We start from the raw sequence: 26,863 nt of genomic DNA, 5'->3' as shown, positions 1-26,863 counted from the left end.
GGTGTAGCTCACAGACACCTCTGCTCCGATTTGTCGATAGCTTCTCCCTTGTGAATGGAGCAATACCACTCTCTCACGCAACGCCACTGAATGTTCCTTCTTCTTCGGCCCCATGCTGACCACTATCGCGCACTACAGCAACATACTGGCGACCGGGCCGTCAACAACACGCAGTGTCTAATGTGTCAGCAGATGGCGTTCCGGTACCTGAAAACCCAGCAATATACCGAGATGCCATGCTCTGTGCCAATACTTTTTGTGTGCAGAGGAGATACGTGTTTGCCCATAACACTGCATTTCTTTGTTAATGGTAGGCACTATGGGCAGAATTGTAATGTCTGGTATGTGAGGTAGCACGTACATGTACTGTGTACCGGAAAGTGCGGCGTTTGTAACCAGCAACGATAAATACGCACGTGTGCCAATACTTTTTGGTGCGATTGTATATCTGACGTAGTGCTGACGGTCGTCTTCATTGCTGCGTCCGTCGTGGTGTGACGTATGACCGACGTCCGAATACGGTTTCGTCGTGTGGTGTGTAGTCTTCTGCGGTCGAATAGCGCCTGTCGATCGTCGTTCTATCCTGTCATGAACCGGTGCCGTAGCCTGGGTCGTCAACCTGGGATCCGTCCTGTGTGGAGCAGCCGCTGGGGCGTCCGGCGGGCCAGGCCCAACCGACCGACCAGCGGCCGACTCCGGCGCGTCCGAGGCGGCTGCCCCGGCCGAGCGCGCATCGTCCTCGCTCATCGGCCTCGCGAACTCGACTGGAACTAATGCATTCTTACGTAAGTTTCCGCTGTAATTCTTATAGGCTATTTGATATCGGCATCCCATGGTTTTTGTCACCTAATTGTATTTATCTGCAATCGAATCCGTAAGAAAGCTATCAAATTTGGCGGTTGAGACAGAGATCGCACCACAGAACGAGCGATAGAACTCACGTGACCCGAACGCCAGCCGAACGTGGTTGTAACGTTTGGAACACCCCCGTTTAAATTGCTTTACTGGATTTTGAGTAATTTATCGAAGCCGCCAAACAGTTAATTGTTATGATTATATGACCGTGTGCTTAATGGAAGAAAGGCTATCGGTTTTTCTGCTGGTTTCGGGGGTGTTTCAACCGAGTGAGGCTGTTCTGAGATTGAATAGTGGAACGATCGAAAGTTAGTCTATTATTAAGGACCACAAAGGTTGCGATGTACAAACCGTATATTTTCTACTAACACACAAATTCTGAGGCAGTTGCTACCTTCGCCTTACACATTTAATTACGGTTATGTCTTTTATTAGTCGTTGATTTTAGGTACTTCGTCACACGCAATGATGATGGTTAACATTCACAACAATCCTCACTGCAATCCATGGTTGTTGCTGGCCGACGCGGTTGACGCGAAACACGTAATTCGGCACTTGTCACTTTTGGTTTCGTATCACTCGCGAATCGGTATCTATGAGGGTCCACCCCACGACGATTAGGGGGACGCGCTCATCTGTCATACACCGATGAATTTACCGTTTACTACTCACTCGTCCACCATTCTTGCCCGTCTCTCCAGTACCACTTCGCACTCGACACTCGTCTCACTGCCTCCTGCAGCGCTCGACAATCGACTCCTGTCTGCTATCGACCTGAATGTCGGCTACTAGCATCTATGTTTGTGGGATCACGGATCCCTTACAAGTTCTTATTTCAGTTCCTGGTAACGCGGAGTGTTTTTACCTGCTGTACGTTGCAGGTGAGCGCCCTGGAGATGGTGGTCGGGCTGGTGGTGGTGTCGGCGGCGCTGGTGGGCTACCTGTGGTGCCTGGTGCGGCGGCGGCTGGCGCTGCGCCGCTGGGGCGTGCTGGCGGCGGCCGGGGGCGACTTCCCGCTGGGGCACCTCTGGCCGCTGGTGACGGGCGCCGCCTCGGCGCACGAGCTGCTGCGCCGCCTGTACGAGAACACACGAGGACTGCCGTGCGCCGGCGTGTTCGCCGGGCCCTGCACCGCCGTGCTGCTGCTCAGGGACACCGAGCTGGTACGACACGTCACCGTGCGGGCGTTCGCCGACTTCTGCGACCACCACGCCGTCAGCGGCGACCCGCTACTCGCCGGCAGCCTCATGTTCCTCCGAGGTGCTGCCACCTTGCTCACCTGAACTCAAAACCGTAACGTTGTTATTACTAACGAAAACTATGACATAAAAAGAATAAGGTTAAAAGCGAAGGCACTCACAGATGGTTCTGCAAAAACGCAAGTCAACTGGTCTGTGGAAGAGTATTCTTTATGTGGCATTGTAAACTTTGCGTATTATGCTAGTATACGCCTCCATAGCTGAGCGGTCAGCGTAGATGACTGCCATGTGGAGGACCCAAGTTCCAGACTACTAATTCACAGATCAGACTTTAAAAGAGCAATCAGATCCTTTCGAAATTTCTAAAATCAATAGACCAAATGATTATTTAGGTTGTTGTGTAGAATATATGAGATTGCATACGTACCACCAGAATTTTGGAAAGAATAGGGCCCGAATAGAGCACGGACAGGTAATTGTGACAACTATCGCACAGTTAGCTTAACAGCTCATGCATCCACGTTTACAAACAATAATATACAAAACACTGGAAACGAAAACCGAAGATCTCTCAAGTGACAGTTTTCTTTTAGGACAGGTAAAGACATCAGACAGGCAGTTCTGGCGTTCCGCTTGGTAATGGAAACGAGACTTAAGAAAATCAAAAAGCGTTCATAGGTCCTGTCGACCTAGAAAATCGTCCGACAATTAGACATTAGAAGTGCTGAGAAGAAAAGGGAACCGTAAGAAAAGACAGACAACACAGTGTATGCCAAAAGAAAGAGACAAGAACAAGAATGGAATTAAAACGGGATGTAGTCTTTCGCCTGTACCGTTCAGTCTCAACATCGAAAAGTTCAAGAATGCAGTTAAAGCTGAAGGTGAAAATATATGAATGTTAAAGTCCGCATATGACTTTGCTGTCCTCGCTGAAAGTGAAGAGGAATTAGGGACCTGTTCAATGGAACGAACTGTCTAATGACTATGTGATGTGTCGGCAGCTGGGCCAACACCTTGTAGATCGAGATGGCTGAAAATGCACGCTAGACTAACGCAGACGTGCGTGAAGTACTGGAACAGGCTACGTAATTAATGCTATGAAGAAAAGTACGTAGCTGGATTAATACTTATCTTTAATCAATCATTGTGGTACATCGCTCTTGACTATACACAGGAGACTTTAATTACAATCACTGTAAGGCTAATGGCGCCTCGCTAGTTCGTAGCCATTAACTTAGCTGAAGGCTATTCTGTCTCTCGGCTAATGAGAGAGAAAGGCTTCGTACATCTAGTCGCTAGCTAGGTCGTCCGTACAACTGGGGCGAGTGCTTGTTCGTATCACGAGACCTGCCTTGTGGTGGCGCTAGGTCTGCGATTACACAGTGGCGACACGCGGGTCCGACATGTACTAAATGGACCGCGGCCGATTTAATCTACCACCTAGCAAGTGTGGTGTCTGGCGGTGACACCACATTCCTCCCCCGCAAATCGGCGAACGGTCGTGAGATAAGGCTTCCGCCCGCCGTGGGGAGGACCCCATGTTGACGTATGCGATGAGGTGGGGAGCCTAACAACAGGCGAGGCTGTGCCACCCGCACCCGGCCATTCGGTCCGAGGGGAGCTAGGAAACGCCTGAAAACCTAGTCCAGGGTGCACGTCAACATGCGGTGTATGCGCCCGTAAAGAAACAGGAGGGGCCGAAGGGTCGACCTCCATTGCGTCGGGGTAGCCGACGCGCGATGACGTCATGTGGTCCGGAGCGGGCGGGAGTTCCATGGCGGAGGACAGCTGGTCACGGGAAACGATCGGCGGCGCGTGACCCTGGGAGGCGCTTGGCGGCTGCAGCGAAGCGTCGAATGCGGGCGGCGCCGGCGGGAGAACAGGCGGCGGCGGCGGCGGCGGCGGCGGCGGCTGCTGCGGCGGCGCGTTGCCATGGGGCAAAATGGAAGGCATCGTCGGTAACACCTGGGGATGAGGCGAGCCAGTAGATGGGTCCCCAGGGCGCTGGCCGGACGGCACCGTCGCTGAAAGCAGACGGGGAGCGGCAGAACCCGTGCGACGACAGAGGCGCAGCTGATTGAGATGCCGACGCACCTCACCAGAGGCCCCCAAAACCAAATACATCGCGCGGCCGAGGCAGCGAAGAATGCGCCCTGCGAGCCAACGCCGTGAACCTCGATAGTTGCGATAAAATACAACGTCGCCCGGAGCAAAAGCAGGAGTCTGCCGCTGCAAAGGAACCTGATGCGGCGGATGCAGCAAAGACATCAAGGTGCGATGAGGACGACCATGGAGCAACTCAGCCGGCGAGCGACCATCTCGGGGCTGAGAGCGATACGAAGACAAAAAGAGCAACAATGCGTCCTCCCGAGAATGCGACTCTTTCAATTTCAACATCTGTGACTTGAAAGTCCGGACCAATCGTTCAGCGGCACCGTTTGACTGAGGCGAAAACGGCGCGGATGTCAGATGTTGAATACCATTGGCCTGGCAGAATGACTGAAATTCTGCGGACATGAATTGTGGGCCATTGTCGGAAACAATAGTCTGCGGAAGACCTTCAATACAAAAGATAGCAGACAACGCTTGGATGGTGGCGGAGGACGTCGTGGAAGACATCCGGACAACAAAAGGAAAATTACTGAAGGCGTCGACCAGAACCAACCATCGAGCATTCCAGAATGGACCAGCAAAATCAATGTGCAAGCGTTGCCAAGGGGAAGTGGCTTTTGGCCATGCAAAGACTTTCCGCGGCGGTGCAGAGTGTTGTTCGGCACACGCCATGCAAGAAGAACACATATTCATAATCGCAGCATCGATTCCGAACCAAGTACAGTGCTGACGAGCAAGTTGTTTCGTTCGCACTATACCCCAATGTCCTTGGTGAAGAAGCCGTAAGACAGGACTGTAACGAACGTGGGACCACGACTCTGGACTGATCATTATCAGAACGCAACAACAAAACACCACGTCGAACAAAAAGTCTCTCCTTGTGAGCAAAAAATCGGCGAACCAACGGATCCTCGATCCGAGACTTTGACAAAGGCCATTGCGTAGCAACAAAACGCAAAAGAGTAGCAAGGACACGGTCAGCAGCGGTGGCTGTAGCTACACGACGAAAATCAATCGGAAACGATTCGACCACTTCATCGGTTTCCGAATCAATGAACAGGCAAGCAAGTTCGGAAGAATCGAATGCTTTATCCTCAGCAACCGGCAAACGGGACAACGCATCGGCTAGATCCAACTTCGAAAAATATTTTCCCGGGCACAGTTTAGCAAAAAGATCTTCCGGGCGGGGCAAAGGAAAAGTAGCAGTCACTAGTTGTGGATTCACTGTGGCCTTGAAGTCCACGCAAAGTCTCAATTTGCCGGAAGGTTTTGGCAAAATTACTAAGGGTGAGGCCCAGAGAGAAGCTTGCACACGTTCAATTACACCCTGTGATTCGAGATCGTGTAACGTTCTTGCGACCTCATCACGCAATGCGTGGGGAACATTGCGCGCTCTGAAAAATTTCGGTTGCGCGTTGACCTTCAGTCCCAAATGTGCTTCATAGTTTTTAGCGCAACCTAAGCCCGGTGCAAAAATGTCTGCAAATTCGTCACATAAGCGAGAAACTGTCTGAAGGCACAGTCTGATTGACTGATAGGATTTGATTTACAATAGACATGTTAAACAACTGAAATAAATCTAAACCAAACAAGTTCACTGCAGTAGAAGAACGAAGAACGTAAAATGACACAAGTTTTGTTTGTCCCTTGTATGTTGCAAGAAGAGTGCACTGTCCTAACACAGGAATTGTCTGTCCGGAATAACTTTTTAACTGAACATTTGCGGCACGCAACGGAGGTGCGCCCAGTTGTTTGTACGTGTCGTGATTGAGCAATGAAACTGCAGCTCCGGTATTGAGCTGGAATGGTATCACTTTGCCTTCAAAGTCTAAGTCCACAAAAAGTTTGTCCTGCTGACGACAAGAGCGACTGCTTTGTGCAATTTGAACAGACACTTGTACAGAATCACTTGCTAATTGACGTGATTTCCGGCGACGTCGACGCACAGTTTTTGTGGGACGAACACAGTCACTGTTAGAGAAAGTGGCACTGGACGAATCGGAATTAACTACATGAATGTCCATGGGCGAAGGTCCACGATCCTGAGTGTCCTTGGTTCGATTCCGGCGCGAAGCAAAGGGCCTGGAATGATTGTGATTGTCTGATCGGAGCTTTTTCTGGCAAACACTTTGAACATGTCCTTTCCTATTGCAGAAAAAGCAAATAGCTTGGCGTGACGGGCAATGTTCACGCGAATGTCTAGTAGCACACCGCGGGCACGATTTCACTGCATTGGTGGGCTGGCGCGGCACACGTGGCTTAGAGCGCGGCGGCAGCTGCGTTTGTTTGCGCGAGGGCAGTTGACCGGGCCGCGCAGCTCGCCCGGCGGGCCGGTTAATGTTACACACTGCTGGCGAAGTTTCAAAAGATTCCTGAGCACAGTCAAGTGTGTCTTGTCTATCTAATATGTCGATCACTTGTTGAAGGGAGGGATTAACTAGTTCCAATATTTGCTCCTGTATGCGAACATCAGAAACGTTCTGTGCAATTGCATCACGTACCATTGTATCTGAATAAGAAAGACCACAGTCACAGTCAAAAGAACACTCCCTAGTAAGGCCTTGCAATGTTGCTACCCACTCCCTATTAGTTTGACCGGCCGTACGTTTTGTACGAAAAAACGTATACCGTTTTGCAACCACATTAACTGTTTCTTTGAAATAGGCATCTAAAGCAGACAAAATTTCCTCGTAGGACAGAGTTGCTACGTCGCGTCGGGGAAACAATTTCACTATCACACGGTATGTGGACACACCGACACAAGAAAGCAAAAACGGCTGCCGCTCATTACCTTGAATTCTGTAGGCGGCGAGATGGAAGGCGAACTGTCGGGACCACTCGGTCCACGACTCGTGCGCCGGGTCGTAGTGCCTAAAAGGCGGTGCAACTGCGAGTTGTGGCTGCGGTACCGGTGAAGCGGCGGCGGCCGCATCGGTTTGAATGGCACGTTGACCCTGGACGAGTTGTCCAAGAGCATCCAATAACGCCTGCGTCTGCTGATTCTGCAAGCGATAAAATTCGGACAGTAAATCTGGAGAATGTGGCGAAGCCATGACACAAATAAATTAGGGCAAAGTAAAACAAGATCCTTTGTAGACTCGTCGCCAATCTGTAGTGACGTAACAAGACTGTTACGCCACTGGAGGTAGCCGAAGGAAAGGCACGCGTGCACACACACCGACGGGCGTCAAGTCTGGAACAGGCTACGTAATTAATGCTATGAAGAAAAGTACGTAGCTGGATTAATACTTATCTTTAATCAATCATTGTGGTACATCGCTCTTGACTATACACAGGAGACTTTAATTACAATCACTGTAAGGCTAATGGCGCCTTGCTAGTTCGTAGCCATTAACTTAGCTGAAGGCTATTCTGTCTCTCGGCTAATGAGAGAGAAAGGCTTCGTACATCTAGTCGCTAGCTAGGTCGTCCGTACAACTGGGGCGAGTGCTTGTTCGTATCACGAGACCTGCCTTGTGGTGGCGCTAGGTCTGCGATTCCACAGTGGCGACACGCGGGTCCGACATGTACTAAATGGACCGCGGCCGATTTAATCTACCACCTAGCAAGTGTGGTGTCTGGCGGTAACACCACACTATGGACTGAGAGTAAATAGAATAAAGACGAAAATAGTGAGAATCAGCAGAAATGCGATTGGCGATGAACTTAAAATCAAAATTGCCAACCACGAAGTCAAGGAATTCTATTTCCTTCGAAGCAAAACAACAAACTAGGTGAAGCAAGCACGACATAAGAGCTTAACTTTTTTTTGAGTCATCAGTCTTCTGACTGGTTTGATACGGCACGCCGAGAATTCCTCCTGTGCTAACCTCTTCACCTCATAGTAGCACTTGCAACCTACGTCCTCAACTATTTGCTGGATGAAACTTCCTGGCAGATTAAAACTGTGTGCCCGACCGAGACTCGAACTCGGGACCTTTGCCTTTCGCGGACAAGTCCTCTACCATCTGAGCTACCGAAGCACGACTCACGCCCGGTACTCACAGCTTTACTTCTGCCAGTATCTCGTCTCCTACCTTCTGCGAAGCTCTTCTGCGAACCTTGCAGAACTAGCACTCCTGAAAGAAAGGATACTGCGGAAACATGGCTTAGCCACAGCCTAGGGGATGTTTCCAGAATGAGATTTTCACTCTGCAGCGGAGTGTGCGCTGATATGAAACTTCCTGGCAGATTAAAACTGTGCGCCCGACCGAGACTCGAACTCGGGACCCTTGCCTTTCGCGGGCAAGTGCTCTACCATCTGAGCTACCGAAGCACGACTCAGGCCCGGTACTCACAGCTTTACTTCTGCCAGTATCTCGTCTCCTACCTTCCAAACTTTACAGAAGCTCTTCTGCGAACCTTGCAGAACTATCACTCCTGAAAGAAAGGATACTGCGGAGACATGGCTTAGCCACAGCCTGGGGGATGTTTCCAGAATGAGATTTTCACTCTGTAGCGGAGTGTGCGCTGATATGAAACTTCCCTAATAGCTTAACAGATGTTCTATCATCCTGTCCCCTCTCCTTGTCAATCTTTTCCACATATTCCTTCCCCTCCGATTCTGCGCAAAACCTGCTCATTCCTTACCTTATCAGTCGACCTTATTGTCAGCATTCGTCTGTAGCACCACATCTCAAATGCTTCGATTCTCTTCTGTTTCGATTTTCCCACAGTCCATGTTTCACTACCATGCAATGCTGTACTCCAAACGTACATTCACAGAAATTTCTTCTTCAAATTAAGGTGTATGTAGGATAGTAGCAGATTTCTCTTGCCCAGAAATGTCCTATTTGCCAATGCTAGTCTGGTCTTAATATCCTCCTTGCTCCATCCGTCATTGGTTATTTTGCTACCTAGGAAGCAGTATTCCTTAACTTCATCTACTTCGTCACCATCAATCCTGATGTTAATTTTCTCTCTGTTCCCATTTCTGCTACTTCTCATTACTTTCGTCTTTCTTTACTCTCAGTCCATATCCTCTACTCATTAAACTGTTCATTCCATTCAGCAGATCATATAATTCTTCTTCACTTTCACTCAGGGTAGCAATGTCGTCAGCGAATCGTATCATTGATATTCTTTCACCTTGAATTTTCATTCCACTCCTGAAACTTTCTTTTATTTCCATCATTGTTTTTCGATGTACAGGTTGAACAGTAGGGGCGAAACACTACCTCCCTGTCTTACACCTTTTTTAATCCGAGCACTTCGTTCTTGGTCGGCCATTCTTTTTAATCCCTCTTGGCTCTTGTACATATTCTATATTACCCGTCTCTCCCTATAGCTTACCCCTATTTTTCTCAGAATTTCGAGCATCTTATACCATTTTACATTGTCGAACGCTTTTTCCAGGTCGACATATCCTACGAACGTATCTCAATTTTTTTTAATTTTACTTCTGTTATCAACCGAAACATCAGAATTGAGTCTCTGGTGCCTTTACCTTTCCTAAAACCGAACTGGTCTCGTCATCTAACACATCCTCAATTTTCTTTTCCATTCTTCTTGTCAGCAACTTGGATGCATGAACTGCTAAGCAGATTATGCGATAATTCTCGCTCTTGTCAGCCATTGCAGTCTTGGGAGTATCGTGAACAATATTTTTCTGAAGGTCACATGGTATGTCACCAGACTCATATATTCTACACACCAACGTGAATAGCCGTTTTGTTACCACTTCCCCAATGACTTTGGAAATTCTGATGGAATGTTCTCTACCGCTTCTGCCTTATGTGATCGTAAGTCCTCCAAAGCTGTCTTAGATTCTGATTCTAAGACTGGATCCCCTATCTCTTCTAAATCGATTCCTGTTTCTTCTTCTATCACATCGGACAAATCTCCCCGCTCATAGAGACCTTCAATGTACTCCTTCCCCCTATTCTTTCTCTCTTCTGCATTTAACAGCGAAATTCCCGTTGCGCTCTTTATGTTACCATCCTTACTTTTAACTTCACCAAAGGTTGTTTTGACTTTCCTGTGTGCTGAGCCAGTCCTTCCGACAGTCATTTCATTTTCGATTTCTTCACATTTTTCGTGCAGCCATTTCGTCTTACCTTTCCTGCACTTTCTATTTGTTTCATTCCTGAGCGACTTGTAATTCTGTGTTCCTGAATTTCCCTAAACATTTTAGTTCATCTTTCTTTCTTTCATCGATCAACTAAAGTATTTCTTCTGTTACCCACGGTTTCCTCCTCCTTCCTTGTACCTGTGTTTTCCTTTCAAACTTCTGTAACTGCCCTTTTTGGAGATGTCCATTCCTCTTCAACGGTACTGCCTACTGTGCTATTCCTTATTGCTGTATCTATAGCCTTAGAGAACTGCAAGCGTATCTCGTCATTTCTTAGTACTTCTTTATCCCACCTCCTCACTTATTGATTCTTCCTAACTAATCTCTTAAACTAAACTTCAGCCAACTCCTGATCACCAGTAAACTCCGATATGCGTCTATATCTGCTCCTGGGTACGTCTTACAATCCAGAATCTGATTTCGGTTGACTAGCACAAGCGAAGAAGGCAATGCTGGCCAAAAGAAGTCTACAAGTATCAATCAGACTCGTTAATTCGAGGAAGGAACTTTTGAGAATGCACGTTGTGCTTTGTATGGTAGTATATCAACGACTAAGGGAAAACCGGTAAAGACGAAATCGAAGTGTCTAAGATGTGATACTGAAACGTCCCCTTTTGAAAAAATTATGCAAGACTGTGCTTATCCTGACACACAATATTTTTAGCGCAACGCAATCTGACTTTCAAAAATCCCTACAAAAGAATGGCCCTGACTAACATTAACCTATACCTCTCACAAATCACTTACTTCACCAAAGATCTTCGTTACTCGAACTACTGCAATACAGCGAGAGCCACTACTGCCAGCAAAATAAAAGATTCAAACTACGGAAGGCACTAACTACTGATAGGCATAGTTAGCAAATGAAAGATTTTCGTAGAGAACAAACAATGTATTTACCTTAATAGTGTTGAAAAATCATAATATACATAACAGATCATGACATCCAGTCTTACAAATATCAAAACTCCGCCATTTCTCTCCCCACATCCACCACTGCTGGCGGCTCACCTCCAACTGCGCAACGCTACGCGCTGTTCACATCCAGCTGCCGCTGCCCAACACTACACTGGCAGACAACAATGCAAACAAGCCACAGACTGCACACAGCACAGCCAGTGATTTTCATACAGAGCGCTACGTAACGTTGCCAATAAGAAAACATAAACAGCCTACTTACAATACTACAGAAGAACTTGAAAGTAAAGCCGGCCGCTGGTGGCCGAGCGGCTCTAGGCGCTTGAGTCTGGAACCGCGCGACCGCTACGGTCGCAGGTTCGAATCCTGCCTCGGGCGTGGGTGTGTGTGATGTCCTTAGGTTAGTTAGGTTTAAGTAGTTCTAAGTTCTAGGGGACTGATGACCTGAGATGTTAAGTCCCATAGTGCTCAGAGCCATCTGAATCATTTTTTGAAAGTAAAATGAACTGATAATGTAAGGAATGAAGGTGTTCTCCATAGAATCGGCGGAGAAACGGACATATGGGAAAAACTAACAAGAAGGAGGACAGGATGATAGGAAATGGGTAAAGGCACAAGGGAATAGTTCCATTGCTACTAGAGGAAGCTGCAGAGGATAAAAAAATTTATAAATCCAGCAAGTAATTGAAGGCGTATGGTACAAGGGCTACTCTGAGATGAAGAGGTTGACGGAAGACATCAGTTCATGGCGGGAAAGGAAGGTTAGTTTCGTTGACACGGATAAGCTGGAACATCTGGGAGTTGGCGGCCGTGCACATTCCAAATTACTTCAACTTACTTCCACGTGTCATTCATTTATATGGTATTATTACATGCTGGTATTTTTCTGGCCTCTCCACCCTTCACCCTCTAGTATTGGTTAAAGCAAACAGTCTTTGTGGATGTCAGTGGACCTGCTTTTAAAGGTAGAACGTTGTGCAACTTCTCCCCAGTTAGGGCCATAATTTTCAGAGATACTCGTTACGCCCACCGTTTGCGAGATGCCTGTTCTTCTAAGTCCGCTAATATCGAAGCTTAAAATTGGACGACAACCTTAACCTTTCTTCTCATATCTCGATTTAAAATGGTATCACCCGTAAGTACAGGGGGACCGCAAAAGTACGGAAACACCACAAACATAACACATTACCATGGCTTATACGGTGTAGGAAAACCGTTGGCATTCAAAACAGAACAGCTTCCAGTCATCTCGGAATGGATAAATACATATTCTGTATGCCTTTCACTAATCATCGTTGAGGTGGGAAGCGATCACATACCATTCTCTCCACTGTAGACCACAAAGGTTTAATAATATTGAGGGCTGGTGATTGTGGTGGCTCATACGCACAAAACTAGTGCTGGACGATGCAAACCGCGTTAACAGGAGGTCTATCGCCTTGGAACACAGCATCACCATTGAGGAACAAACAGCGTACCAAGGGATGGATCTGGTCAGCCGAAATGGCTGCATAATCGTTCGCAGGAATCCGACCTCGCAGCGTAAACATGGGACACTTGGAATACCACGATGTGGCTGCCCTAATCACGACCGAACCCCCGCCATGCTTCACTCTTCTGACATTCAGTTCTGCAGTGACTTTGCAGAAGTCGTCCTCTTATTTTTATTCAAAATCCTCTTCATGACCGCCTATCACGACCACGCTACACACGCTGTTGTGACTTAGTGGATGATGCTTTTCCTCTTTCTCTTTATACGGTATAAATCTTCGATACTGCGCCTCCTGAAACACCAAACACATCGTCTCCCTTGATTACGGAAGCATTCACCTTACGTGCACCAACAATATTTTGCACGTTCGAATTCGCTTATATCCAACATAACCTACTCGCAACTACACTACGAGTGATACCTGTAACGTGCTGGGGGCGTTACACAAGTGCCATTCGTGGTAAATACAACAGCGCACCTTTTAAACATGCATTCCTCGAGGTGTTTCCATATTTTTGTCTAACGTCTGTATAATGAATTACCGGGGGAACATCATTGGGAAAACTGTGATGTTCCCAATTATTGCCGAGTAATGTTATTTGTGCTTATTTCCGAGCATCACGTGGTAATGACACGCTGCCATGTACCTGTTTTGTGTCTGCAGTATCCGTCCTCAGCGTTCCACTCCCCCCCCCCCCCCCTCCCCTCCTGGCCGCCCATTCTTCCCCTGCCACCCATCCATCCTCCACCAATATTTTCCACGCAGCAGAAATGAGGAGTATGTTCGTGAAGGTCCCACAAAGTGCCTATACTTAATACGAATGACCGATTAAAACATGGAACATGAACGTCTATGGCATGATACACCTTTGCCTTCCGTACTCAGTAACTTGGTTGAGACAGGGCACGAATTGTAGATAAAAACAACTTTTTGTTTTTACTTTTCAGGTGAAAGTTGGCGCCGCATGAGAGCAACTCTAAGCCCAGCGTTCACATCTGGTCGAATAAAAGACATGATGGGACTCATGGCGCAAGTTTCTCGCAACATGGTGGACCACATAGACAGCATCATCAAAACAAGTAAGACAGAGCAACAATTGTAATTCCATAAAAGTACTTCCAACAACCTGTTAAAAAAATGAAAACTTTTCTAGCCATTTATTAAGTTTCGTATTCATCAGCTCAATCATATTTCTGTGGTGTCACCGCCAGACACCACATTTGCTAGGTGGTAGCCTTTAAATCGGCCGCGGTACATTAGTATACGTCGGACCCCCGTGTCGCCACTGTCAGTAATTGCAGACCGAGCGCCACAACACGGCAGGTCTAGAGAGACGTCCTGGCACTCGCCCCAGTTGTACAGCCGACGTTCATAGGAATGGTTCACTGGCAATAACGATCTCAATTGCCGAGACGATAATTAGCATAGCCTTCAGCTACGTCATTTGCTACGACCCAGCAAGGCGCCGTATTCAATTGATATTTAGTATATGACGCATGTATCATCAAGAGCGATGTTATACAATTATGGATTAAAGTTAAGTATTCCAGAAGCTACGTACTTTTCTTTATAGCATTCATTACGTGTCCTGTTTCAGACCTCACGCCAGCCTGCGTGAGTTTAAGCGCGTGCGTTTCGGCTTCCTCTCATTGTATCTAGGCTGTCTTGTCTAGACACAACAATTTCGGTGGTGGCGGTTCAGAGTTTTTGTGCGTTAACATCTACATCTACAATTATATTCCGCAAGTCACCCAACGGTGTGTGGGGGAGGGCACTTTACGCGCCACTGTCATTACGTCCCTTTCCTGTTCCAGTCGCGTACGGTTCGCGGGAAGAACGACTGCCGGAAAGCCTCCGTGCGCGCTCGAATCTCTCTAATTTTACATTCGTGATCTCCTCGGGAGGTATTAAGTAGGGGGAAGCAACACATTCTATACCTCATCCAGAAACGCACCCTCTCGAAACCTGGATAGCAAGCTACACCGCGATGCAGAGTGCCTCTCTTGCAGAGTCTGCCACTTGAGTTCACTAAACATCTCCGTAACGCTATCACGGTTACCAAATAACCCTGTGACGAAACGCGCCGCTCTTCTTTGGATCTTCTCTATCTCCTCCGTCAACCCGACCTGGTACGGATCCCACACTGATGAACAATACTCAAGTATAGGTCGAACGAGTGTTTTGTAAGCCACCTCCTTTGTTGGTGGACTACATTTTCTAAGGACTCTCCCAATGAATCTCAACCTGGTACCCGCCTTACCAACAATCAATTTTATATGATCATTCCACTTCAAATCGTTCCATACGCATACTCCCAGATATTTTACAGAAGTAACTGCTACCAGTGTTTGTTCTGCTATGATATAATCATATAATAAGGGATCCTTCTTTCTATATATTCGCAATACGTTACATTTGTATATGTTAAGGGTCAGTTGCCACTCCCTGCACCAAGTGCCTATCCGCTGCAGATCTTCCTGCATTTCGCTGCAATTTTCTAATGCTGCAACTTCTCTGTAAACTACAGCATCATCCGCGAAAAGCCGTATGGAACTATCTACTAGGTCATTTATATATATTGTGAAAAGCAATGGTCCCATAACACTCCCCTGTGGCAGGCGAGAGGTTACTTCAACGTCTGTAGACGTCTCTCCATTGAGAACAACATGCTGTGTTCTGTTTGCTAAAAACTCTTCAATCCAGCCACACAGCTGGTCCGATATTCCGTAGGCTCTTACTTTGTTTATCAGGCGACAGTGCGGAACTGTATCGAACGCCTTCCGGAAGTCAAGAAAAATAGCATCTACCTGGGAGCCTGTATCTAATATTTTCTGGGTCTCATGAACAAATAAAGTGAGTTGCGTCTCACACAATCGCTGTTTCCGGAATTAATGTTGATTCCTACACAGTAGATTCTGGGTTTCCAGAAATGAATTGATACGCGAGCAAAAAACATGTTCTAAAATTCTACAACAGATCGACGTCAGAGATATAGGTCTATAGTTTTGCCCATCTGCTCGACGACCCTTCTTGAAGACTGGGACTACCTGTGCTCTTTACCAATCATTTGGAACCTTCCGTTCCTCTAGAGACTTGCGGTACACGGCTGTTAGAAGGGGGGCACGTTCTTTCGCGTACTCTGTGTAGAATCGAATTGGGATCCCGTCAGGTCCAGTGGACTTCCCTCTGTTGAGTGATTTCAGTTGCTTTTCTATTCCTTGGACACTTATGTCGATGTCAGCCATTTTTTCGTTTGTGCGAGGATTTAGAGAAGGAACTACAGTGCGGTCTTCCTCTGTGAAACAGCTTTGGAAAAAGGTGTTTAGTATTTCAGCTTTACGCGAGTCATCCTCTGTTTCAGTGCCATCATCATCCCGTAGTGTCTGGATATGCTGTTTCGAGCCACTTACTGATTTAACGTAAGACCAGAACTTACTAGGATTTTCTGTCAAGGCGGTACATAGAATTTTACTTTAGAATTCACTGAACGCTTCACGCATAGCCCTCCTTACGCTAGCTTTGACATCGTTTAGCTTCTGTTTGTCTGAGCGGTTTTGGCTGCGTTTACACTTGCAGTGAAGCTCTCTTTGCTTTCGCAGTAGTTTCCTAAATTTGTTGTTGAACCACGATGGGTTTTTTCCAACCCTCATGGTTTTAACATAGCTCCTTACCAAATATCTTAACAATGCTCACAAATTAATCAGGAAATGGCTTTGCAAGTTATTTTTTGGGAAAATTACGGTTCCTTAGAAATTTTTCATTATTCTGAATCTGGCAAATGGTTTCGCCACAGATTTTTTTCATGTTGAAATATCCTGTTAAATTAGCTCATGCTCTTATTCATAGATTCCTGGTAGCAGTGAGTGATTCCAGCGACAAATTTCCCATAGAGCAGTCAAACGATGGCGTACACCAACTGTTCTCCCGCGACACCTAACCCCATCCAGCCACCTCATCAGAACCGTCCCGAGGTCACCCTGCACCTCTGGCAGAACTGCCAAATCTAACGCCTCCCCTTCTCCCCGCCAACCTTCCCCCGCCCAAAAACTACCTACTATACACGTAATTAACAAATTTCAGTTTTGTAAGTAGGATTAATAAAAATGAAACACAGCGATACCGACTGTCCAGCAGGATTTTATACAAGAACTACACGGGTTGGATGTTTAGCACAATTGTAAGCAAAGAATCATAATATTTTCAATGACTTGACCTGTTTTAGAGTTCTTGCTAGAATCACAACAAAATACTTAACACGTACACTACTGGCCACTAAAATTGCTACACCACGAAGATGACATGCTACAGACGCGAAATTTAACCGACAGCAAGAAGATGCTGTGATATGCAAATGATTAGCTTTTCAGAGCATTCACACAAGGTTGGCGCCGGTGGCGACACCTACAACGTACTGACATGAGGAAAGTTTCTCGTACACAAACAGCAGTTGACCGGCGTGCCTGGTGAAACGTTGTTGTGATGCCTCGTGTAAGGAGGAGAAATGCGTACCATCACGTTTCCGACTTTGATAAAGGTCGGATTGTAGCGTATCGCGAGTGCAGTTTATCGTATCGCGAAATTGCTGCTCGCGTTAGTCGAGATCCAATGACTGTTAGCACAATATGGAATCGGTGGGTTCAGGAGGGTATACAGAACGCCGTGCTAGATCCCAACGGCCTCGTATCACTAGCAGTCGAGATGACAGGCATCTTATACGCTTGGCTGTAACGCATTGTGCAGCCACGTCTCGATCCCTGAGTCAACAGGTGAGGACGTTTGCAAGACAACGACCATCTGCACGAACAGTTGGACGACGTTTGCAGCAGCATGGGTTATCAGCTTGGAGATCATGGCTGCAGTTACCCTTGACGCTGCATGACAGACAGGAGCGACGGCGATGGTTTACACAACGACGAACCTGGGTGCACGAATGGCAAAACGTCATTTTTTCGGACGAATCCAGGTTCTGTTTACAGCATCATGATGGTCGCATCCGTGTTTGGCGACATCGCGGTGAACGCACATTGGAAGCGTGTATTCGTCATCGCCATACTGGCGTTTCACCCGGCGTGGTGGTATGGGGTGCCAATGGTGACACGTCACGGCCACCTCTTGTTCTCATTGACGGCTCTTTGAACAGTGGACGTTACATTTCAGATGTGTTACGACCCGGCTCCTACCCTTCATTCGATCACTGCGAAACGCTACATTTCAGAAGAATAACGCAGGACCGCATGTGCAGGTCCTGTACGGGCCTTTGTGGAAACAGAAGATGTACAACCACTGCCCTGGCCAGCACATTCTCCAGATCTCTCACCAACTGAAAACGGCTGGTCAATAGTGGCCGAGCAACTGGCTCGTCACATGACACGACTCACTACTCTTGATGAACTGTGGTATCGTGTTGAAGCTGCATGGGCAGCTGTACCTGTACACTCCATCCAAGCTCTGTTTGACTCAATGCCCAGGCGTTTCAAGGCCGTTATTACGACCAGAGGTGGTTGTTCTGGGTACTGATTTTTCAGGATCTATGCGCCGAAATTGCGTGAAAATGTAATCACATGTCAGTTCTAGTATAATATATTTGTCCAATGAATAGCCGTTTATTATCTGCATTTCTTTTTGGTGCAGCAATTTTAATGACCAGTAGTGTAAGTAAGGCCCACTTCTACTGGACTTACCCCAGACGCTTCAACAATGCCATCGATGACCAATGGCGGAGCATACGTGCGCTTCTACGTGGCTTCAACGTAGGTGAACAGAGTATAGCTGTCTATAAGCACGATGCAACTTCTGGAATTTTATTGATCTGTCTCAAAAGGCTGATTGTTGAATTCTTTTTTTTATGCAGCAGACAGTACCATCCGAAACTTGAGCAGCTAAAGTACTTTTTGGAGAGGCAATCAAATTACTTGTCCCCTCCACCTTTTTTGTTTGCTTCATTCACCATCACCTCTTCCTACAGTCCTCATTCGGCAGAAATCGGCAAAAATCGGATGCCTTCGGCCAAACAGCATATTTGCTTCAGCTCTCGCTCGTTGACCTTTGAGAATGTACTATATACAATGATCAGCCAAAACATTATGACCACTGCCCACCGCGACGTTGGATGCCACATGGTGGCGTTGCGGGCACGTAACAAGGTAACAAAAGTATGTCAGCGGAGTACACACGGACGGGGGATCACCCTAGCGAAAATACGGGCTGCAAATGGGGGATTCCACTGAGATAAGTGACTTTGACAAAGCACAGATCATTATTACGCAGAGCCTGTGAACGAGCATCTCGAAAACGGTGAAACTGGTCGAATGTTCACGTGCTACTGCCGTGAGCATCCACATAAAGAGGTAGGACAGTGAAACTACCACTAGGCGGTAAATGGTTGGACGCCCACGACTCTTCACGGAACGGGGGGTTCGGAGGCTTGTCTGCTCGGTAATGTAGGACAGATGGTGATCTGTGGCAGCTCTACCGAAAGGGCATGATACTGGTGCACGCACAAGTGTTTCAGAGCACACCGTTCATCGTACGTTGTTGGAGATGGACCTCCACTGCAGAGCAGACTTACGTATTCACATGTTAACCCAGCGACATCGTCAATTACGATTGCGATGGGCTGAGGACCGTCGGGATTCGACCGTCGGTCAATGGAAACATATTGGCTCTTCGGGTGAATCACATTTTTACTACACTAAGTCTATGATCGCCTCCACAAGCGCCGTCATCGAGGTGAACGGCGACACGAAACGTGCAGCGCGCCACGGGCCCAGACTGGTGGGTGCAGAGAGCTGCCGGAGACATTCTCCTGTGCTTACATGCGACCTGCGGTAGTAATCGAGGACACGATGACAGCTGCGAACCACTAGCAGCCGTTCATGCTTGATGTCTTCCCCGACAGCGATGTCATCCCTCACGCGTCTCTCAGCCAGAACCGTGCTACAGTGCTTTGAGGAGCATTATAGTGAGCTCACGTTGATACCTCAGCGACCAAATTTGCCTGATGTAAAACCTGTGGAACCCTTCAGGGTCGCCATCGGGCGCCATCACCGCGTACGCTAATTAGCGGCCCGTTATTTACGCGAATTACATGACCTGTGCGTAAACATCTAATGCCACATACTTCCAAAAACCTACCAACATACTGTCGGATCCCTGATACGTAGAATCAGTGACGTATTTCGTTCCAGAGACGAACGATCTAGCTATTAAACAGGTAGTCAGAATGTTTTGACTTGCCATTGTAGCAGCGTAGCACCAGTTCCATTGTTGAAAAAGAGCAAGCTTTGTAGATGATATCTGTGTGGACAGCGGCCACTGTTGCCACATAAAACATGTTAACGACAGTTGTAGTTGTTTCTTCATGCTGCTACGTCGACGAAATGACTCTGAAACAACTGTATGAATTTACAGTCGACCAGAGGGAAAGTTTTTTGTGCGTAAGGAGAAGACTAGAGCACGAGAGGTAGTAGAAGAACTCGCTTATCTCCCCCCGTTGATTGTTAAGCCGTCTTCCTATCTTGATCTTCTTCTAGGTCAGTTTTTGCGACCCCCTATGCCTGCACCCTTGGCGGAGACCCATCTCGCCACCTTCTCGGTACGGTGCAGCACATCATGCCAGAAACATCGCACCTGTCTTCGTGCCACAGCCTCTGGCCCGCGCGGCAATGTCTTTAGCCCCTCACGTCTCTCTTTCCGCCTTAGCCTGTAGCACAGCGGTTCCCAGCATAGGGTTAATTAGCCCCTGAGGGGTAAAATGAGATTTTGTAAGCGGTAAAAACAAAAAAGGGTCTGATTGTGTTTTAATCATGAAACTCAATTACTTTTCATACATTATTACAACAATCACAATTTTGTAAGACTTTAATACTGTTTATATAAGTTATCAATAACAACTTTTTTCCTCCATTACTGCCATTAACGCATGACAACATGCGGTGGTGGTCACAGGCGCTTGACATAGACCACCGATTATTCACGTACTTTGAACTTACGTATATGAAAGTAAAACTAAAACATGTGTAACAAACGATAGATATCTTATGAAAATGTCTTCTGCAAGTTGTAGATAGTTAATGCAATAGACCATAAATTGCTTCATTAGTGACTCTGAAAGATATACCAACTAATTGGCAGCACAACACTACGGTGACGTACAAAGAATTATGATTGTTGTTGTTATTAGAGCGCTCAGACACAAAGTGTTAACAGCCTCAAGTATTGCAATGTCCGCCGCTTCAGCAGCAAGGAGTCCAGCGGTCAAGTGATTTATGAACAGTAAGTACATGTACACATTTTAACTAGGTGGATTTCAAATGGGGCCGCATGGTTTGTGTGAAGCAAATCTACATCCACGTGATTACTCTGCTATCCACAATAAAGTGTCTGGCAGAGGGTTCAATTTCAGTGAACCACCTTCATGCTGTCTCTCTATCGTTCTACTCTCGAACGGCACGTGGTAAAAACGAGCACTTAAATTTTTCTTTGCGAGCCCTGATTTCTCTTATTTTATCGTGATGTTCATTTCTCCCGATGTAGGTGGGTGCCAACAGAATGGTTTTGCAATCGGAGGAGAAAACTGGGCCCGCCGGGGTGGCCGAGCGGTTCTAGGCGCTTCAGTCTGGAACCGCGCGACCGCTACGGTCGCAGGTTTGAATCCTGCCTCGGGCATGGATGTGTGTGATGTCTTTAGGTTAGTTAGGTTTAAGTAGTTCTAAGTTCTAGGGGACTGATGACCTCAGATGTTAAGTCCCATGGTGCTCAGAGCCATTTGAACAATTTTTGAGAAAACTGGTGATTGAAGTTTCATGAGAAGATCCCGTCGCAACGAAAAACGCCTTTGTTTTAATGATTGCCACTCCAATTCAGTTATCATGTCTGTGACACTATCTCCCCTACTTCGCGATAATACAAGACGATCTGCCCTTCTTTGTAATTTTTCGATGTCTTCCCTCAGTCCCACTTGACGCGGATCCCACACCGCACAACAATACTCCAGAGTATGGTGGACAAGCGTAGCGTAAGCAGTCTCTTTGGTAGACCTGTTGCACCTTCTAAGTGTTCTGCCAATGAATCGCAGTCTTTGGTTTGCTCTACCCACAATATTATCTATGTGATCGTTCCAATTTAGGTTATTTGTAATTGTAATCCCTAAGTACTTAGTTGAATTTACAGCCCTCACATTTGTGTCACTTATCATGTAATCAAAATTCAGCTGATTTCTTTGAGTACTCATGTGAATAACGTCACAATTTTCTTTATTCAGGGTCAATTGCCATTTTTCACACCATACAGATATCTTACCTAAATCATTTTGCAAGTCGTTTTGATCATCTGATGACTTACAAAGACAGTAAATGACAGCATCATCTGCAAACAATCTAAGACGGCTACTCAGATTGTCTCCTATGTCGTTAATATAGATCAGAAACAATAGAGGGCCTATAACACTTCCTTGGGAACGCCGGATAGTACTTCTGTTTTACTCGATAACTTCCCGTCTATCACTACAAACTGTCACCTTTCTGACAGGAAATCACGGACCCAGTCGCACAACTGATGCGATTCTCCGTAGGCACGCAGTTTGGTTAGAAGACGCTTGTGAGGAACGGTGTCGAAACCCTTCTGGAAATCTAAAAATATGGAATTTGACATCCCCCGTCGATAGCATTTATTACTTCATGAGTATAAAGAGCTAGCAGTGTTTCACAAGAACGATGTTTTCTGAATCCGTGCTGACTGTATGTCAATAAATCGTTTTCTTCGAGGTACTTCGTACTGTTCGAATACAGGATATGTTCCAAATCCCTAGTGCAAATCAACGTTACTGATATAGGTCTGTAATTCAGCGAATTACTCCTACTTCCCTTTTTGGGTAGTGGTGTGACTTGAGCACTTTTCCGGTATTTGAGTACGGATCTTTCTGTGAGCGAGCGGTTGTATATAATTGCTAAATATGGAGCTATTTTATCAGCATACTCTGAGAGGAACCTGACTGGTATACAATCTGGACTGGAGGCCTTGCCTTTATTAAGTGCGCTAGGGGAGGAATAGCGCAGAGAAAGCGCATTTTGTTACAAGTGTCCACCATCACTGTAGATAGCTTCCGTGACTGAGTTGTAGGTAGCACTGGCTATTCACCGGGAATTGCTTCATCATCCATGATAGCGCACACACACACACACACACACACACACACACACACACACACACATGTACGATGTACGATATTGCTTTGAAAATAAGTTATTTACTAACGTAAAAGGCTAGCACTGCACTATTCGTTCATTTTTCACTCCCACTCCCCACATACACTGTTTCATAATGTAACACTAGACACACTATCGGGTGGCATCAGGATCGTAGCGACGATGTTTAATATCCATATCATTTGCTAGCCTGAAAAATTAGGTCAACATACTTCTATAATAAATGAGATGTTGAGCCCAGAAAAAGGTTAAGATGTTATACATTGCAGCTTTTGAAATAAAGATTTCCCGAAAAGAAAGAAAAAACATAGCATGAAAGTTTTATGTGAGACGATGTACTATTATTATTATTATTATCATCTTCTTGAATTAAATTCTTCACTAAACCTATAGTCTGTATTACCCAATTAATCCTTCACTGTATAGAATTTATTGCTGAACAGGAACTTCTTACCAGCGTTTTTAAATAAGGGCAACGGCCTTGGCGCAGTGGATACATAGGTTCCCGTGAGACCACCGAAGTTAAGCGCTGTCGTGCGTGGTCGGCACTTGGATGGGTGACCATCCAGGCCGCCATGCGCTGTTGACATTTTTCGGGATGCACTCAGCCTCTTGATGTTAATTGAGGAGCTACTCGACCGAAAAGTAGCGGCTTCGGTCAAGAATACCATCGTAACGACCGGTAGAGCGGTGTGCTGACCCCACGCCCCTCCTATCCGCATCCTCCACTGGGGATGACACGGCGGTCGGATGGATTCGGTAGGCCACTCGTGGCCTGAAGACGTAGTGCTTTTTAATTAAGTTTGGTTTACTAATCTCAGTTGTCTTGGACAGTTTATTGTACAGTTTTATTCCTTGTTATAAAATGCTTTTTTGAGTTTTTTTGTTTATTCTTTCTTGATCAGTCTAGATTCTGTTCTGTGATCATAGACAGCGCTGTTAGTGCACTAAGTTTCGGTGTTATTTTTGATGTGCATTGCTGACTGGTAAATGTACTCACATGGTTTAGTGTATGTACTTATTAAAAAAATAGGAGGCCTTACTTTTGGGATTACCCTCGTATCTATTGTGTTGTTCCCCCTCGCTGGTTGTTAACACCGTTGGCACCCCAGGCGACTAGTATGAAGGGAACTTGCTCCAGCTTGTAGAGGCTCCTCTTCTCTGGTTCTGAAATGCCCATTTGAGTTTTTTCAGGGTCTCACAGTACCTGTCAGCATTAATTGTGGTCCCAGCAATTCAGCTCCGACGACGAGGTGAAAGAAGAGGTTCAGAACTTTCTGAACAGCATGGCGGCGAGCTAGTATGACATGGGCATACAAAAACTGTCACAGCGTCTACAAAAATCCATCGACAGAAATGGTGATTATGTCGAAAAATAGTTAAATGTTCAAGCAACGGTATGATGTGCGGTGCGGGTGAATTCAGTGTTTGACTTACCATGAGGAGTTACCGTCGAGCTGTAAGTGATGTTCACCAGTCGCAGCAGAAAGACTGAGGATGGAGCTGGTCCTATAAACACCGTTGTCAGCTGGAGTCACTTGGAATGGAGTAGTTCCAGCTTCAAATCCACTGTTTTGACCGCCTGCCACCCTGAATGTTGCAGAGGCCCAGTCAGTTCAGACTTAGTGCTATACAGGAGAGATTGCACTCCTGCTTCTGTGTTTAATGAGCTATTTTCTGACATTTTATACGAGCACCACAAATATGTAGCTGTCTTTACAGATGGGTCTAATCAGGGAGGCTCTGCTAGTTGCTCTGTTGTTTTCTGGGATCGTGTCCTCAAGATCCTACTGCCTCAAGACTGTACAATCTTCGACGCAGAGTTATATGCGCTCTTGCAGGCACTGGAGCAGATGAGACGTTCTTCTAGTGCTGAATTTATTGTCCGTTCCGATTCTCTGAGTGCCCTTCACTCGCTAAAACGCTTGTACCCATGCGATAAAGTCGTCCAGAACATTCAAGATGCTCTCCTATAACTACAATGACTGTATAGCATCTTTTATTCTTTCCCCGTTGTCTTAGCGTATGTGATAACAATTTAGTAATTGTATCCACATTCGTTCCTTTAACGTGTGTTGGGGCGCTGATAACCTCGCTGTTGGGCGCCCATAGGTCCCAAGAACACACACACACACACACACATACATACACACACACACACACACACACACACACACACGCTTTACCATGGTTTAAACGTTAATAAAAACGTCTTCTTCAGGAGGTAAATATGCACAACTTAAGCAAGTTAATAGTGAATATATATAATCTTTTTTTTCACACAATGCTGGTGACTACTTTGAAGGTCAGTAAAACACGTATCTATTTTGTACGAGCTGTAAACAAATAGTTGCCTCTATTAAAGTTCCAACCCTCGTATTTTATCCCAAATTTGGTATACTAGTTCTCCTGAAAAATCTTGTAATTTTATTTCTGATAAAAGTCTACTGTAATCCGGTAATTAAAGAAATTTTTTTCATACTTGATTTTATTTCATTAATTGGCAGAAATGGTCCGAGAGTCAAAGATCTTGTACAACTACACCACTTTTGTCCTTGTCCGTATTTGTAAACACTATGTTGATTACCGATACGCTCATTGTTGTTAATCTACGTGTCACGTCTGCACGATACCGTCGCTGATCCATGCCTTTTTACTATAAAACTTTTTTCCTCATGTTGCTGCTATCCCCCCCCCCCCACCTTCACGCTATGACCCCCCCCCCCCCTCACTCCTGTACACCTTTGTATCTGAATGTATACCTGTATTTCTCAACAGCTGGTCTTTTGGACCCCAGTCAATTCACAAATGATTGCAAAACTATGTACACATACGATTTGTTTTCTTGGAAAAGAGAAATTCCCACAACGGATCACCATGCGTGATGCTCCTCCCAGACATTTTAACCTTCATATCATCGATTCCAAGTGCAAGTCGCTTAAGTAGGTCCATTTATTCGCTTCCAAACTCTCTTCATTTCATTTCATTGGTACTTACTTCTTGTGCGCACTTTAAGTTTGTTGCTACTACATACAGTAAAATAACATTACATGTGCGAAGCGCTCGAGCTAGTTGGACAATATTCTCTGCCAACAGAATATCAGGTCCGCCTATTATGCAGACAACTTCGTTTATTATCTACGCCTGGCGTTTAGAAGTATGTCTCAATCTCTATGAAGTGGCTGACTACAGTCTGATCCAAGTAGGATTTTACTAGTTTGACCAGATGATAAGAAGAAAGATATGTGCAATACATGTGATAAAGGGTAGAAGATTGTGGCGCAAGTCCGTGGCCGGGCAGTTGGCCTGACTGACGAGAGAAACAGCCGTTCTTCGACCCAGCGGTAGGAGGGCGAGCGTGGGGGGTCCATCACCCTGTCCGCCTTTTGTCCACAGAAAATATTCGGTACTCTTTTGACAGCAGGCTGGGTGAACCTAAAGCCGTCTTGGAGGGACTGAAACGAGGAAAAATCTCCGACACTATCCGGGATTGAAACCGAGACCTAACCACCAGACCATCACGGCCACAAAATGCAAGATACCTACCTACAAATTGTGGTGTCACCGCCAGACACCACACTTGCTAGGTGGTAGCCTTTAAATCGGCCGCGGTCCGTTAGTATACGTCGGACCCGCGTGTCGCCACTGTCAGTGATTGCAGACCGAGCGCCGCCACACGGCAGGTCTAGAGAGACTTCCTAGCACTCGCCCCAGTCGTACAGCCGACTTTGCTAGCAATGGTTCACTGACAAAACACGTTCTCATTTGCCGAGACGATAGTTAGCATAGCCTTCAGCTACGTCATTTGCTACGACCTAGCAAGGCGCCATTATCAGTTGCTATTGATATTGTAAAGAATGTACAGACAAGAGCTACGTTCAACATTAATGGTTGGTTGGTTGGTTGTTTTGGGGAAGGAGACCAGACAGCGTGGTCATCGATCTCATCGGATTAGGGAAGGATGGGGAAGGAAGTCGGCCGTGCCCTTTCAGAGGAACCATCCCGGCATTT

At 46.3% G+C, this 26,863-nt stretch overlaps 1 protein-coding gene across 1 annotated transcript in view; it reads left to right on the top strand.

The window, feature by feature from the left end:
* Nucleotides 1-1,751: 1,751 nt before the first annotated feature.
* LOC124778000 (cytochrome P450 9e2-like) overlaps nucleotides 1,752-26,863 on the top strand; it is a 60,501-nt gene continuing 35,389 nt past the window's right edge. Inside the window, exons 1-3 of the mRNA XM_047253573.1 lie at nucleotides 1,752-1,808; nucleotides 1,920-2,115; nucleotides 13,595-13,726. Of these exons, the coding sequence (XP_047109529.1) occupies nucleotides 1,752-1,808; nucleotides 1,920-2,115; nucleotides 13,595-13,726 (385 nt within the window). The remainder of the gene's footprint in view (nucleotides 1,809-1,919; nucleotides 2,116-13,594; nucleotides 13,727-26,863) is intronic.

Source organism: Schistocerca piceifrons, chromosome 2 (genome assembly GCF_021461385.2).
Source record: "Schistocerca piceifrons isolate TAMUIC-IGC-003096 chromosome 2, iqSchPice1.1, whole genome shotgun sequence".
Classification (NCBI taxonomy): domain Eukaryota; kingdom Metazoa; phylum Arthropoda; class Insecta; order Orthoptera; family Acrididae; genus Schistocerca; species Schistocerca piceifrons.
The sequence above is the reverse complement of the archived record's forward strand: the minus strand, read 5'-3'. Positions and strand labels throughout refer to the sequence as shown.